The 13,781-nt window shown below is 57.1% G+C and overlaps 5 protein-coding genes across 5 annotated transcripts; 3 read left to right on the forward strand and 2 right to left on the reverse strand.

Annotated features, from left to right (window-relative positions):
* Positions 1-31: 31 nt before the first annotated feature.
* Positions 32-707, forward strand: CGCS363_v001291 (uncharacterized protein; the record flags this gene model as incomplete). The annotated part of the gene is made up of 2 exons (XM_036633140.1): positions 32-488; positions 541-707. The coding sequence occupies 2 exons, from the start codon at positions 32-34 to the stop codon at positions 705-707; spliced, it is 624 nt and encodes a 207-aa protein (XP_036501872.1).
* A 39-nt stretch (positions 708-746) lies between these two features.
* CGCS363_v001292 (NAD-dependent protein deacylase SIR4) lies at positions 747-1,949 on the reverse strand (the record flags this gene model as incomplete). The annotated part of the gene is made up of 1 exon (XM_036633141.1): positions 747-1,949. The coding sequence occupies one exon, from the start codon at positions 1,947-1,949 to the stop codon at positions 747-749; it is 1,203 nt and encodes a 400-aa protein (XP_036502626.1).
* A 2,455-nt stretch (positions 1,950-4,404) lies between these two features.
* On the forward strand, positions 4,405-5,689 carry MMT2 (Mitochondrial metal transporter 2; the record flags this gene model as incomplete). The annotated part of the gene is made up of 2 exons (XM_036633142.1): positions 4,405-5,023; positions 5,091-5,689. The coding sequence occupies 2 exons, from the start codon at positions 4,405-4,407 to the stop codon at positions 5,687-5,689; spliced, it is 1,218 nt and encodes a 405-aa protein (XP_036501873.1).
* An 810-nt stretch (positions 5,690-6,499) lies between these two features.
* Positions 6,500-8,325, forward strand: xkiA (putative D-xylulose kinase A; the record flags this gene model as incomplete). Its single annotated transcript, XM_036633143.1, has 3 exons — positions 6,500-6,554; positions 6,626-7,068; positions 7,120-8,325. 3 exons carry the CDS (start codon positions 6,500-6,502, stop codon positions 8,323-8,325), a joined length of 1,704 nt encoding a protein of 567 aa, XP_036501874.1.
* Positions 8,326-8,915: 590 nt separating this feature from the next.
* CGCS363_v001295 (uncharacterized protein) lies at positions 8,916-11,116 on the reverse strand (the record flags this gene model as incomplete). The annotated part of the gene is made up of 4 exons (XM_036633144.1): positions 8,916-10,386; positions 10,440-10,791; positions 10,849-11,040; positions 11,107-11,116. 4 exons carry the CDS (start codon positions 11,114-11,116, stop codon positions 8,916-8,918), a joined length of 2,025 nt encoding a protein of 674 aa, XP_036501875.1.
* Positions 11,117-13,781: the final 2,665 nt, after the last annotated feature.

A 13,781-nucleotide genomic window follows, 5' to 3' on the forward strand; every position in this document is an offset into this window, starting at 1 on the left:
AACTCATCTTTTTGATTGCTCCTCCGCCGACATGTCTCGAACTGCCACACAACGGCTGATTGCCGCGGCTCCATGCCTACGCAGCGCATCCATTGCGCATGCTGCCCCTCGAGCCGTCTACTTCCATGCGCGGCACTCGAGCTCCCTGCCGACGGTTGCGCAGTCCGACTTCTGGAAGGGCCTGATCCCGAAACCATTCCGTCGCGAACCGCAGCTCCCCGGAGACCCGTCGATCAAGCGAGTCAAGTCGAAGAAGAAGAAGGAATGGAACCCTGCAACCTTCTACATTGTCATCTTTCTCTTGATCGGTTCCATGTCGATTAATATGCTGTCGAGCAAGCAGTCGTTCGAAGCTTTCTCACGCCAAGCTGACGTCCGCATCGGGGTCTTGAAAGAGGTCGTGGAGAAGATACAACGCGGCGAGAAGGTTGACGTGGAAGAGGCACTTGGCACGGGCGACCCTCAGAAGGAGTTGGAGTGGGAAGAGAGTATGTCAACTGTCACGGATAGTACTACACGAATGCTGACGAACTCGACCAGTGCTGAGAGAGATTGAACGAGAAGACGTGTCACGACAGAAGAAGCAGGAAAAGTCACGGCAGACGGAGAGCGTGAAGAGCAAGCCCGAAAAGGAAGCCAAATCGCATGCGACAGAGGTCTCTGAGGCTGCGAAGCCACCGGCACGAGGCATGTCCAGCTTCTTCTAGATTCATAACGGAGACGTTTTTGATTGTACATCTTGCGGCTTATGAAAGCATGTCTTTGAAGACACCATGATTCTCCCTGAAGGCTGCTACGCCTCCCGCGGGAGCGGAGGCACCGCTCGCCGAGAGCTTCTGAAGCTGGTCGACCAGTGCCGGAAGGACGACGTCGGTGGATACTTCGGTCCGGACTCCAAGTGCCCCTGTCGGATCCGGATCCGGGACCGCAGCGATATGCTCCTCTCCTCGGACGCCTCCCGTGTTGACGATTGCAATGGGCATGCCGCGATCAAGAGCCCGCTTGGCCAGCCGCCAAGCAGAGTACGTGGCTAGCGAAGTACCGAGGATCAACAGCTTGCCAGCCCCGTCGATGGCCTCCTCCGCCGCCGTCTTGACCTCGTGGGGGATGCTTTCGCCAAACATGACGACGGCAGGCTTGAGGATGCCCGCAGAGCTGGAGGAGTGCCAGGCGCCGTCATGGTCGACCTCGACGACGTGCCTAGCACCCTCGGGGGTGGAGGGTGGGTGCGCCAGGCAATGCGGACATGCAGGATATCGGAAGGTGGTGTAAGGAGCGCCGGGCAGGTCGACGTCTCCGTCAGGATTGGTCCGGATGCCCTTGGCCCTGCGTTCCGCGGGATTCTCTGTATCGAGAGCCCCGGAAGCCAAGGCTTCGGCGAGGAAGGTCGCCCAAGCCGGGTTGAGCCTCGCTAGCTCTTCCTGGAAGGTGTCCCTGGGGTATTCGTTCCTGCAAGTAACACAGACAGTGGACCGCAGATAACCGTGTAACTCTAAAGTTGGAATGTCAGGATGAGCTTTTGAGTGGAATGAGTCGACGTTCTGAGTGACGACACTGCGAATAAGACCGAGCTGGCCAAGATCACGGATGGCATAGTGGCCCTGATTCGGGGACGCCTTGTGGAGTGACGTCCATCCCAAGAAACTTCTTGCCCAGTACCTCTTGCGTGCTTCGTGATTTGAGAGAAACTCGTGGTAGTAGATGGGACGGTAAGTCTTGTTCACGCGGTAAGTGCCATTGACCCCTCTGTAGTCGGCGAGGCCGCTGGAGACGGAGAGGCCCGCCCCAGTCAAGACTACGGTCGACCTCGGCAGCCCCTGTGGCGGAGGAGCTGTGAAGAAGTTCTGGAGGGCCGCGACAGCGCCAGGGATGGAGTTTGCGTTACTTGGACGGACTGTGGGAGGAGCCAAGAGTTCCGTGTAGGGAATGCGCATAAGAGGTTTGCGCATCGGGGCGAGGCTTTGTGGTGGGGTGTTGCGTAAGGCTGCCGGAATGTGGGAGGGAAATGGATCGTGAGGTGGGATGGCGCCGGGCGACGTGGAGGCTGAGGCTGTGAGAGGAAGGAGAAGACCAGAAAGGGGTTGAATTAAAGGAAGAGAGGGTTGTGATGTGGACGTGATATGCCCGGGGGTGGGTTTAAGAATAGCAGCAAACAAGGGACGGGAGGAGAATTTTGAGGGCGGGTGTCAGACGCGTGTATTGGTAAACGGAAGCGTTGCGACGGGCTCATCTCATGTTGAGTCCAAGGGGCGATCTCATCTCTCTATCGTCAGCTTGTCGATTCGTCATGATTCGGGGGTCCCAGCCTCAAGGGGGCCCGCTGTCACCCCACACGATGACAAAGCTGGTGTGGCTTGCCCGAGGTCTCGCAGTGAAGACACCACCTGCAGTGTTGTGAAGGTGGTTAGTGATTAGACACTGCACTGTGGTAGAGGCCTTGGCACGGACCAAGCGAGGCGCCCTGCAGCAAATCAGAGAGATTCCGTTGCAATGGAGAGGGTATTCATTGGCAACTTCGCACTGGTCACATTCGCAATTGGCAACTCAGAGCCAGGACAGCGACTATCTGAGACTCAAGGGGCTGTCTGTCACCTGCCTGTCCGATAGTATGCGTCCGGTTGTCACCTCGTGTGCCTCTACAGTCGTCCGGCATCCTCTTTCGGCAGGCCGGAGGTGATGGCTTGAGGCTCCTGGAGGGTTGGTTCCGTCCGTCTGTTTGAGTTGCGTACGCTTCATCTGCTTTAACCAGAGTTGGTTCGCGCAGCTGGAGATCCCAATGGCTAATTGCAGCATCCCGCCGGGCTCCGTTGTCAATAGTGGGCGCTGCTGACGCATGTCGTCGCCAGTTGCCCAGGGCCACTGCAGGAGGTGCAGGGCCAGTTGTAAAAGAAAATTCAAGCTTCTCCCCCCCATCCCAAACCCCGGTGCCGGGGCCAAAACGCAAGTTTTGGTTTGGAAGAAATTTGCACACACTTCCATTGGTGAGCTTGAGTCGTTGCGTTGCCCAGTACTTTACTTTACTTTGTATGCGGCGGTAACGTGTACAACTGTAATTAGGGACAGGCATAGTAGCAAATCAATCAATCCAATTCAACTGGCCAGGGCCATGCCATGCTGCATCCACTCTATCATCGCCTTTCCCGTCCTGTGGTCTACCTACGGATACCGCTGCGATGTACTTATACACTACCTTACAGAGTACGGTTACAGACCCCATCCTCGTCAGGAACGGATGCCATCTTTAGCTTAGGTTAGCATCAGCAACCCATCCCATAGGTCCCATCCCGTCCCATCCTGTCCCGCCGAGCCGGCCCTGCCCTGCCTCTTTCTGCCCATTGCCCTGTGTTGTCGCCCTGCAACCCGCACTGCATCCACTTCTGCGCACTGCGACCGCGGCGAGGCCAAGCGACTGCAGCCCGAGAGAGTCGGGGACATCAGATCGAACACCCGCCGTGGCCGGACTGAACTGAACTGATCCGACCTTGACCTGCCCTGACTGCACCGTACCTCATGCATGACTGTCTGTCAACGGCAGCAACATCAACGACAACTCTCAACTTCAAACCCTGCCGTGTCACTTTCCTCCCACATCCTCTCGCTCTCTTCCGCTACACAGCCTAGCCACAAGTCCACCACCGAGGCCCAAGGCCCTTCCCGCAACCTTCTCCCTCGCCTTCGGCTTCCCTTCCCCCCTCCCCTCCGTACCTTGCCTTACCTTACGTTACCTACCTTACCCAGTACCTCTGGCTCCGTACACCACCATCCAAATCACTCCCACCACTCCCGTCGCCGCGCTCCCCATCTATTCGATCCGTACTGGGCTGCTTGTCATGTACGCGTCCCTTGCCTGCTGCCGCCGCTGCTTGCAATTAGCCATCCCATCATTCGTCCCCTCCCCCCATCCTATTCCTGGTACTCCCGGCCTCTAGCCTCGTGCCTTGTCACTTGTGCCTCGCGTACCCTTACCGTACCTTGCCGTACCGTACCTACATGTCTCCCCCGTCCAAGCGCCCGCCGACGGGTCTGCTCCGCCGCCTATCCGGGCTGAGTGTGAGTGTGACGTCCCGGTCTGGAGCTTCCACTGGCACCGGCACAGGGACGCGCAAAAGAAGCATGGGGATGGGCATTGGGATGGGAATGCGATCTGGGCCTGGACGCGCCGCAGGGCCGTCTGCCTCCGCCGTACACGCCCTCCTCCGTTCATCTTGCCTCGATTTTGTTACCGGTACCCCCTTTAGGCCACATCTCCCAAACCTGCGCCGCGTGCGCGTCTATCAAACATCCAGCCCGGCCGCCTCTCCCTGCGATCCCTACTTAACCCCCAACGCCGCCCGCCTCCGCTTGCGCTCAAGGCTACCGGCCACTACCAGTACTTCTTTCCCCATCCTCACACAGACCGCAATCATGTCTTCTACAACTACAACCACCACAACCACCACCGCACCTCCCACCACCGTCATGCAGACTCAGACACGACACAGCTCTGGCGGCCACTCCCACGGCCATGGTCACCACCACCACCATCACGGTCACGACAACGTCTACCTGACCTCAAGCAACAAGAACGATGCCGGCGTCCGCATCACCCGCATCGGCCTCTACTCCAACCTCGGCATGGCCATTGCAAAGGGCGCCGGCGGCTACGCCTTCGGCTCCCAGGCAATGGTCGCTGACGCCTGGCACAGTCTGACTGATCTGGCCTCTGACATCCTGACGCTGGCCACCGTCTCCTGGAGTCTGAAGCCCCCTACCGCTGGCTTCCCCACTGGTTTCGGCAAGATTGAGAGCTTGGGTTCTTTGGGAGTCTCCAGCATGCTTCTGGGCGGCGGCCTGTTCATGTGCTGGAGCAGCTTGCTGACTCTCCACGCCCACCTCTTCCTGGATCCCGCGGCGGCCGCTGAGGCCATCGCCCACGCTCACTCCCACGGCCACAGCCATCACCACGACCACTCTGGCCCCAGCCTGCACGCGGCCTGGTTGGCTCTCGGCACCGTGGCGATCAAGGAGTGGCTGTACCAAGCAAGTAGGTGTCACCCAAACCCCTGTAGAGTGAGCAAACATAAGCAACGTGTCTAACAAAGATTTTGCAGCAATGAAAGTCGCCGTCGAACGAAAGTCATCTGTCCTCGCCTCCAACGCCGTTCACCACCGTGTCGACAGCTGGACTGGAATTGTTACACTGCTTGCTATTCTCGGCGCAAACTTTTTCAGAGATGCTGCCTGGTTGGACCCTGTCGGTGGCCTCATGATTTCTCTCCTGGTCATCAAGGCTGGCGCGGAGAACACCCTGTCCGCTCTGTACGAACTGGCCGACCGTAGCATCGATGACGAGGTCAAGGAATCGGTCGAGAAGCACACACTTAGGAGCCTATCTGATGTCACCGAGGGCCACGAGGTCGAAGTCAGGGACATCTCTGGTGTCAAGTCTGGCCAGAACTACCTCGTCGACATTGAAATGGCTGTCCCGGGAGCCTGGACGGTCGAGCACGTCCGCGCCGTCGAGGAGACCGTCCGCACCCAAGTCGGCTCTAGCGTGCGTGGAGTTCGGAGGATCAAGGTCCGCTACGTCCCGAAGGAGGCTGAGATCGCGCCCAAGTTTGACGAGTTCATCCCCGGCGAGGCCAACATGGATAAGCCCGAGGAGGAGACCACCGACGCCAACGGCAACGGTCACCACAAGCACCACTAAGCGGCCGACGTCCCTAGTTGTACATTCGGGAGGATGAGCTTGCCATTCACGATGAGATACCCTTGGTTCCCTTACACTATCCGGAAGCGTGGAATAGCCACCGTCTTGTTTTTTACCTGTTTTTGTGGCATATAGGGGAAGTTTTAGAAGAGCATACTTGGAGGGTCCTCTCAAGTATGCGATGCATCTGGGCGGCGTTCAGGGGGGTTAGCAAAAGGCCAGCATTTAGGCCAGTCATCCGGAGAGCTTGTGTCTCTCCTTGCCAATAACAGAATCAATTGTCTTAGCCTGTCACCTTGCATACAGCCGTGTCTCGCGCTGTGCCGCCGGCACACACTCTGCCCATTCCCGCAACCTAGTTACTCGCTTCATCCCGACCTATCAATCCCTGGGCCGGCATGCGGGGACTGCGATCTGAAATCTAAGGTGCGCATAGCACGCGGGCTAAGCTGCCCCCGACCCCCGAGCCGGGGGACAAGGCTGTCTTGGCTTTTTGCCAAGCCATCGAGATGTCATTGGTGCGCATATGCGTCGCAAGGAGGTACAAAATCTACGATTGGCCAATCCGGTTTTAGCCTGAATTGCCACAAGGCTGATACCGTGCAACCTGTCCCGAGCTGCCCCTCCATGTCCACTCCCCACGTAAAGTGATGTAAGGTGGTGGGCAGCGGTCAACTTTCCCAAATATCCGGGTCGCATCGTGTTTTTTCCCCTTCCTGTCTCTCAGAGCTTTAATGTGATTCGAATTGCATCATATTAGACAGATTTTAATACCCAAAAGAGTGTACGATCTTCTCGTCTGCCGTCGTCATGAGTGCCGGTCCCCTGTATCTCGGGTTCGATCTATCAACCCAACAGCTCAAGGGTCAGTTCATGCATCAATTGCCATCTCAATCCACCATCATCATCCGACTCACGATGCTGACGACCGAACAGCCATCGTCGTCCAGTCTGACCTCACAGTCGTCTCCGAGGCCAAGGTCGACTTCGATGCTGACTTCGGCAAGCAGTATGGCCTGAAGAAGGGTGTTCTAACGAACGAGGCCGAGGGCGAGGTCTACGCCCCCGTCGCCATGTTCCTCGAGGCAATCGACCTTGTCCTCGATCGCCTCAGCAAGAAGACTCCCATGGACCGCATCAAGGGCATCAGCGGTTCGTGCCAGCAGCACGGCAGCACCTACTGGAGCCACGATGCCGAGAAGCTCCTCGGCGGGCTCAAGGCCGACAAGCCTCTTGTTGAGCAGCTCAAGGCAGCCTTCTCGCACCCGTACGCCCCCAACTGGCAAGACCACAGCACGCAGTCGCAGTGTGACAAGTTCGACGCCCAGTTTGAGACGGCTCAGAGACTCGCCGAAGTCACAGGCAGCGCTGCCCACCACGTAAGTCCCCCTTCTCACCGCATTTACGTGGTAGACACTGACCAAACGCAGCGCTTCACCGGCACCCAAATCATGCGCCTTCGCCAGAAGCTCCCCGAGATGTACGCCGCCACCTCCCGCGTCTCCCTCGTCTCGTCGTTCCTCGCCTCCGTCCTCCTCGGCACCGTCGCGCCCATCGACATCTCCGACGTCTGCGGCATGAACCTCTGGGACATCTCCGCCGGCAGCTGGAGCGAGCCCCTCCTCGAGCTCACCGCCGGCGGCAAGTCCGGCGTCGCGGACCTGCGCTCCAAGCTCGGCGAGCCGCGCCACGACGGCGGCGGCTCCATGGGCTCCATCGCGGCTTACTTTGTCCAGCGCTACGGCTTCAGCAAGGACTGCCAGGTCGCCCCCTTCACCGGCGACAACCCGGCCACCATCCTCGCCCTGCCCCTGCGCCCGATGGACGCCATCGTCTCCCTCGGCACCTCGTCCACCTTCCTCATGGTCACCCCCGTGTACAAGCCCGACGCCGCGTACCACTTCTTCAACCACCCCTGCACGCCGGGCCAGTACATGTTCATGCTGTGCTACAAGAACGGCGGCCTCGCGCGCGAGAGCGTGCGCGACGCGTTGCCCAAGCCCGACGGCGGCGACCCCTGGGCCAGCTTCAACAAGGCCGTCCTCGATACCCCGCCGCTCGACGTCCGCTCGGCCGACGACAAGGCGAAGCTGGGGCTCTACTTTGACCTCCCCGAGATCGTGCCCAACATCAAGGCTGGCACGTGGCGGTACACGGCCAACCAGGACGGCAGCTCGCTCGAGGAGGCCGCCGCGCAGTGGAGCAAGGAGACGGACCCGCGCATCATCGTCGAGAGCCAGGCGCTGTCGATGCGGCTGCGCAGCCAGAACCTTGTGCACAGCCCCAAGGACGGCCTCCCCGCACAGCCGCGCCGGATCTACCTGGTCGGCGGCGGCTCGCTCAACCCGGCGATTGCGAGGGTGATGGGCGACGTGCTCGGTGGGTGCGACGGGGTGTACAAGCTCGACGTCGGCGGCAACGCGTGCGCGCTCGGCGGGGCGTACAAGGCGGTGTGGGCGCTGGAGAGGAGCGAGGGGGAGAGCTTCGACGAGCTCATCGGCAAGCGGTGGAAGGAGGAGGGTGCGATCCAGAAGGTCGACGACGGGTTCAAGGACGGGGTATTCCAGAAGTACCAGCCGATCGTGGGCGCGTTCGAGGAGATGGAGCAACGGATTCTGAAGGTTGCGCATAACTAGAAAAGATTTGATGGAATGATAGAATTATGATAGAATTTTAGACGGTGAGGATGAATGAATGCAAGCGATTTGATCATTTTGAGGCGCGCCTTGAGATGAGAGACACACACATTCGAAGACATCACAAGAGAGGAGGTAAGTAGCTAATCGTCTTGTATTGAGCAATGGTCCTGAAGCCAAATCAAATCCACCGGATTACCTCAACCAAACTACCCTAAGCGGCCAAAAGACCAAGAAGTTTCCTGTCGTGGTTTCCGAAATGAATCCCCTTTGACCAAGTCCTTCGCGCATCATACAAAGCCCGATATTTTTCCCTTTCTGTTCTCGTAAACCGGGGTTCCCAAATCCTTTTGTTGGGGGTATCAATTCATCATCATTGCGTTAATCATTCCTTTCCGTAACGTTCGTGCTGTTGTTCAGTGCAACAGTGTGAAAGTAAAAGTGCTCTTTGTGTTCTTTTGTCATCGGCATTGCGGGCAGGCAAGGCAGCGTGTGACTGGATCCCGTGAAGGGTTCCGGTCAGGTGTGCAGTGCGTTACGAGAATGAGAGAGTGATGACAAGAAAAAGAAAAAGCAGGAGAAGTGAAAGATTAGAAGAGGACCAGCAGGGCCAGGACGAACAGGACCAGGCAAGTCTGGCAGTTCATGCGGTCGAGGGCGGCACCAAAGACCACACCAGGCTCGGCGCGCTTCTCAGCAGAGGAGAAGACGGGAGCGGTGGTGGTGGCAGGCTGGCTGGGCTTGACAGGGCCAGCGGGAGGAGTGACAATGGTGCCGTTGGCGCCCGTGGGGTAGGGGGGCAGCTCAACACCCTCGGTCTTGGTGTACTTCACAGGGGAGCCGGTGATGTAGACCGTGGTGTTGATGGTGACCTCCGGGGTGGGGGTGGTCAGGGTGGTGGTGTTGGACACGCCCGTAATGGTGGAGAGGGCGGTCTTGACCACGTCCGTCTTGCTCAGGGTGAGGGTGGCGGTAGCGTTCTTGGGGACGCCGACCGTGGAGGTCTGGACCTCGCCTGAGACGGTGACGGTGAGGGTGCTGATGTCGACCTCGGTGACGACCTCGACGGAAGAGGAGGTGGTGTTGAGGACGGGGGACAGCGTGGGGTAGACGGTGACAGTCTCCATGCCGCCGACAGTGACAGTCTGAGTGGCGCGATCGGTGAGCACGATCGTGGTCTCAATGGACTTGGTCTTCTTGACGGTGGAGGTGGAGCTGAAGGGGGAGACAATGAGAGAGGAGGTCACGGTGGTGGTGGCATCAGAGGAAGCAGATGCGCGGTGAGTCTCGGTGACAATGTCAGTGACTGTCGTGGTCGCATCACCGGTGCCCTGGCTGATCTCGGAAGAGGAGGCGGCGTGGGGAAGGGCAGAGGAGACGGTGGTGCTGTAAGCGACAGTGGTGCCGTCGACAACGGTCTCGAAGATTGTCTTGGTGTGTCTCACGACCACTGTGGAGGTCTTCTTGGCCTCGGAGGTGACGGACGTAGTGGTCTCGCTGACAGCGCCGGAAGACGAGCTCGTGCTGGTAGGCTTGAAGCTGTCGATGGTGACGGTGTAGGTGATCAGAACGGTGTCGGTGGCCTTGGAGGCGGAGACAGATGAAGGAGAGGGGGAGACGGTCTCGGTCTTCGTCTTGGTCAGGGAAGAAGTAGTGGAAGAGGCTGAGGAGCTGGGCTCAGCGGTCTTGGTGACGGTGACGTAGACGGTGTGGTCGTCCATGGAGCACTGGGCCTCCTGAGTCGAGGTGGCGAGGGGCTCTGAGGTGACGTAGACGGTCGAGACGAGAATAGAAGTCGGGGTGTAAGTCGTGGTGACCACAGCTTCCTCAATCGTGGAAGTAACCTTCTTCACGGAAGTCACAACGGCAGTCTGCGTCTTGGTAACCAGGACGGAAGAGACCTCGACGGAAGGCTTCTGGACCTGAGAGCTGGACATGCTGGACTTCTCAGAGGTGGACTGAGAGGTGGACTCAGAGACGCTCATGGAGGAAGCAGAGGCAGTCTGGATCGCGGTCTTGGTCACAGAGGTGGTGATGAACTCAGTGATGACATCGACGGTCCTAGGAAAAACGTCAGAAGACTGCGAATGATGAGAGTGTAGGGTTGAGCTTACTGGGTAGCAGACTGGGTGCCGGTGACGCCCAAGGCAGAAGACACGGTGGTACCCTGAGACTGCTCGTGAGTGCGAGTCTGGGTGCGGGTCTTCTTGATGGTAGTCGTGGACTCCACGGAAGTCATGTTGGCGGGCTGAGTGGTGGTCTCGGTCTCCTCAGGGCAGTGAACAGCAGTTGAGGTCAAGACATCAGTTGAGATACCGGTAGAGACAGCGGTGAGGGTGTGGTTGAGCGAGTAGTGGGTGCCGTTGTAGGATCCAGCGTGGAAGTTCATGACAGGGAAGCGGGGGACGATGGCAGCAGCCTGAGCCTGGTCGGCAGCGTTCTTGCTCTGGATCTCGTTGCGGATGGCTGGCTCAAGTGTCAGAAAAGCTGAGCAGAACTTGAGACGAGCTGAGTAGAACTTACCGACGTAGGAAATGCCAATAACGGCCGAGAGAACGCAGAGACCCATCAGGAAGACATAGGCCAGGAAGCAGAAACTCGACTTGCGGTAAGCAGCCCAGTCATCCTTCCAATTGGTGGAGCGAGTGATGGAGCCATCGTTGATCTCCAACAGCTCGTCCTCAGCGTAGTAGCCGCTGTGACGATGCTTGCCGTCTGGTCAGGTGGTCAGAATGCGAAAAAACAGATTGTGAGATTTTTTTTTTTTTAAAAAGAACTTACTGTCCATCATCTTGAAGATGCTGCTAACGATCTGTATTTGTAATGAATGACTGTCTGTTTTTTGTTAGTTGATTGTTAATGGATCGAAGGAAGTGAGTTTGTGAAGTGAGAGGCTGAGATCGGGGGAGAGCGATAGGGAGAAGGAGAGAAAAAAAGGCGCGAAGCGAAAAAGAACGCGGCAAAGTTGGTGATACTCACAGATTCTGTTCTAGAGAACGTGGGAGTCTGGATGAGAGACGGCGTGGTGAGTGGGTGGTGAGGGAAAAGAAAGTTGAGATGGTGATGGAAGAGTGAAGGTGTTGGTGAGAGGAAGAAGGTGAGAAGGAGGAAGTGGGGAGAGGCGCGTCAATAAAGGTGAGAAGAAAAAAACAAACTTGTGCGCTCGCTTCTGGGAAACAGATCGAAGAAGGAAGGCGCAAGGAGGAAGGGAGTTTTTCGTCTCTTGCTCAGACTGGTCTGCCACAAAGAACGGGTGGTATGGGGAGAGAGTGGGCAAAGGGGGATTTTGAGGAGATGAGATGCTCAATTGAGCTGTTGAGTGGAAGGGGAGAAAACAAGGCAAATGTGCTTCTGGGAGCTGGGAGGGTAATTTGGGTATGGGAAAAATCGTGAGGATGAGGAGACCTCAGAAGAAGGGGTTTTCGAGGCTGAGAAGCTGCCCCAAGGGTATTGAGGGTAAAGTGAGAAGCAGGAGAGGTCGTGAGATTGAAGATCTTGTCGACGTACCTTGAGACTGAATTGTAGAATGAGTGTTGGAAAAGAGATGAACGAAAGAGGCGCAAAGTGCTGGTGGAAGTTAGTTAGATGGGACGAGGAGGAAGAGGATTTTGTGATCTCTCGGGAAGATATTTACGTACCTTTGGTGGCGAAAGAAAGTTGTCGAGTGTTTGCGCGAAGCTGTCGTGGTGGGTGGAAGAAGAAGAGAAGGGTTTGTTTTTGTGGGATCGCGACAGGAGAAGGAAAAGGTGAACGGCGGGTGGGCGGTCGAGGGAGGGTAGCGAGCCACGTGGGAGAGCAGAACGGCACAAGGAGCGGCAGGACAAGAAGAGGGCGCCTCACACCAAAGAAGTCCTGATCGAATACTCATCCAGCCAGCTCGCCTGTCTACTTATTCACCTGGGTCGGTCTACGATACCAGGAGGGCAGGGTGCCCAGCAACCACGGTGCAACGGGCTCACTGGACCTTCAGCGACCTATTCCCCAACCCATCGCACATGACTGATTGTGCATATCAAACCCGTAGCTTACCTCGAGATATTTGACTACTTGCAGGGGAAAAGGGATAGATTTTAGAGGTAGCTTGCGGTCTTCTCCAGCTCAGCTGTGAAATTTCTGACGGTCAACTCCACGTACCCAGTCGCTTTCAGAGATGATGGTAATTATTTTTCAACGAAATTTCAACTGCAAGAATGGAACTTGATTCAAGAACCAGGTCACTTGAAGTGAAAGGTTCCAAGTAAACAGCTTGTGATGTTGTTGCCATTGTCCCCATTAACGGAACTGAAGTTCTTGGGTGACCGCCAAAAGGGGTTCACTATCTACTTTCTCAAAATGTCGGCCAGAAGGTCGTATTATAAGTGAAAATCAATTTCATCTCGATCTTTGCGTCGACCAGATTGATGAGACGGGGCCAGCTGAAAGAAGAAGGGCTGCTTCCTTCATAGAAAATTCTCCTTGTGACGGAAAATAACCCGCGAGGCATCACACTCCTTCTGCTAATTGACAGTCACTCGACACCAGCACCTTTCAGCGCGGCAGTCCCAGGTCCATTGGGTCGGATGCAACTTGATGCCTGCAAATATCTAAGCTTAGTACCCAAATATCAGACTTTACGTGGCTTCTTTGGCTCTATCCTCGAAGATCGAATTGAATCGTTGGACCACCTCATTGAGATGGTCGCGTGCTCAATCATCTTAAGGAGCAATTGGGTTCGAAACCCCGGGAAGAGGACTCAATGGCATTTATCTGTACCATTCACTTGAAGTTTCCACGAAAATTCCTCCTACCCACAAGGAAGAATGCACTTGCGCTGCCACAAACGGATGAGGTGAGGTTGAAGACAGCAGAGGCTCGAGTGCCCGACAAGTGGAGACAGGAGGTTGAGCGTGGAACGGTGAGCTCCGTCGCGGTCACACTCACAGCTGCGACTTGTGCTGCACCAGCCACGCCGGGCCCGAGGCATGACAGGGGAAGCCCCACTTTCACGTCGCGCCCGGGCCAGGCCACACGCCACGACAAGGGAAGGTGCAGGTGCAGCTCCTGCTTGCTCCTGCTGAGGCAGGTCCCACTCCCGTTGAGTCGACCTTGAGGTACCTTACCTCCCCAGCTCCTGCTGCTCAGCTCAGGTAAGCACGCGAAACCCGATGAACTGCAGGCGCAGGCGCGTAACACGACTCGACCCTTCCATCCATTTTCGTCGCAACACTCAAGGCCCCTCGAGCTTCCACCCACCTCTCGTCGCCACCACGCAATTGGTCTGTAATTCGGCGCGCTTGTTTTGGTCGCTTCGCTCTTCATCGATACCTGCGACGCGCAACTTTTTCATCCATGACTTAACCTGTGCGCGCATCATCGACTCTTGACACGTTCCGTCGACCGAACACACCCTCGATAATCGTCTTCCCCGCTTCCGCACACCACGTCACCCGCCGAGCGCCCTCTGCATACCTCACGAG

Source organism: Colletotrichum siamense (assembly GCF_013390195.1).
Source record: "Colletotrichum siamense strain Cg363 chromosome Unknown KSG_Cg363_contig01, whole genome shotgun sequence".
In the NCBI taxonomy this organism is placed as follows: Eukaryota; Fungi; Ascomycota; class Sordariomycetes; order Glomerellales; family Glomerellaceae; genus Colletotrichum; species Colletotrichum siamense.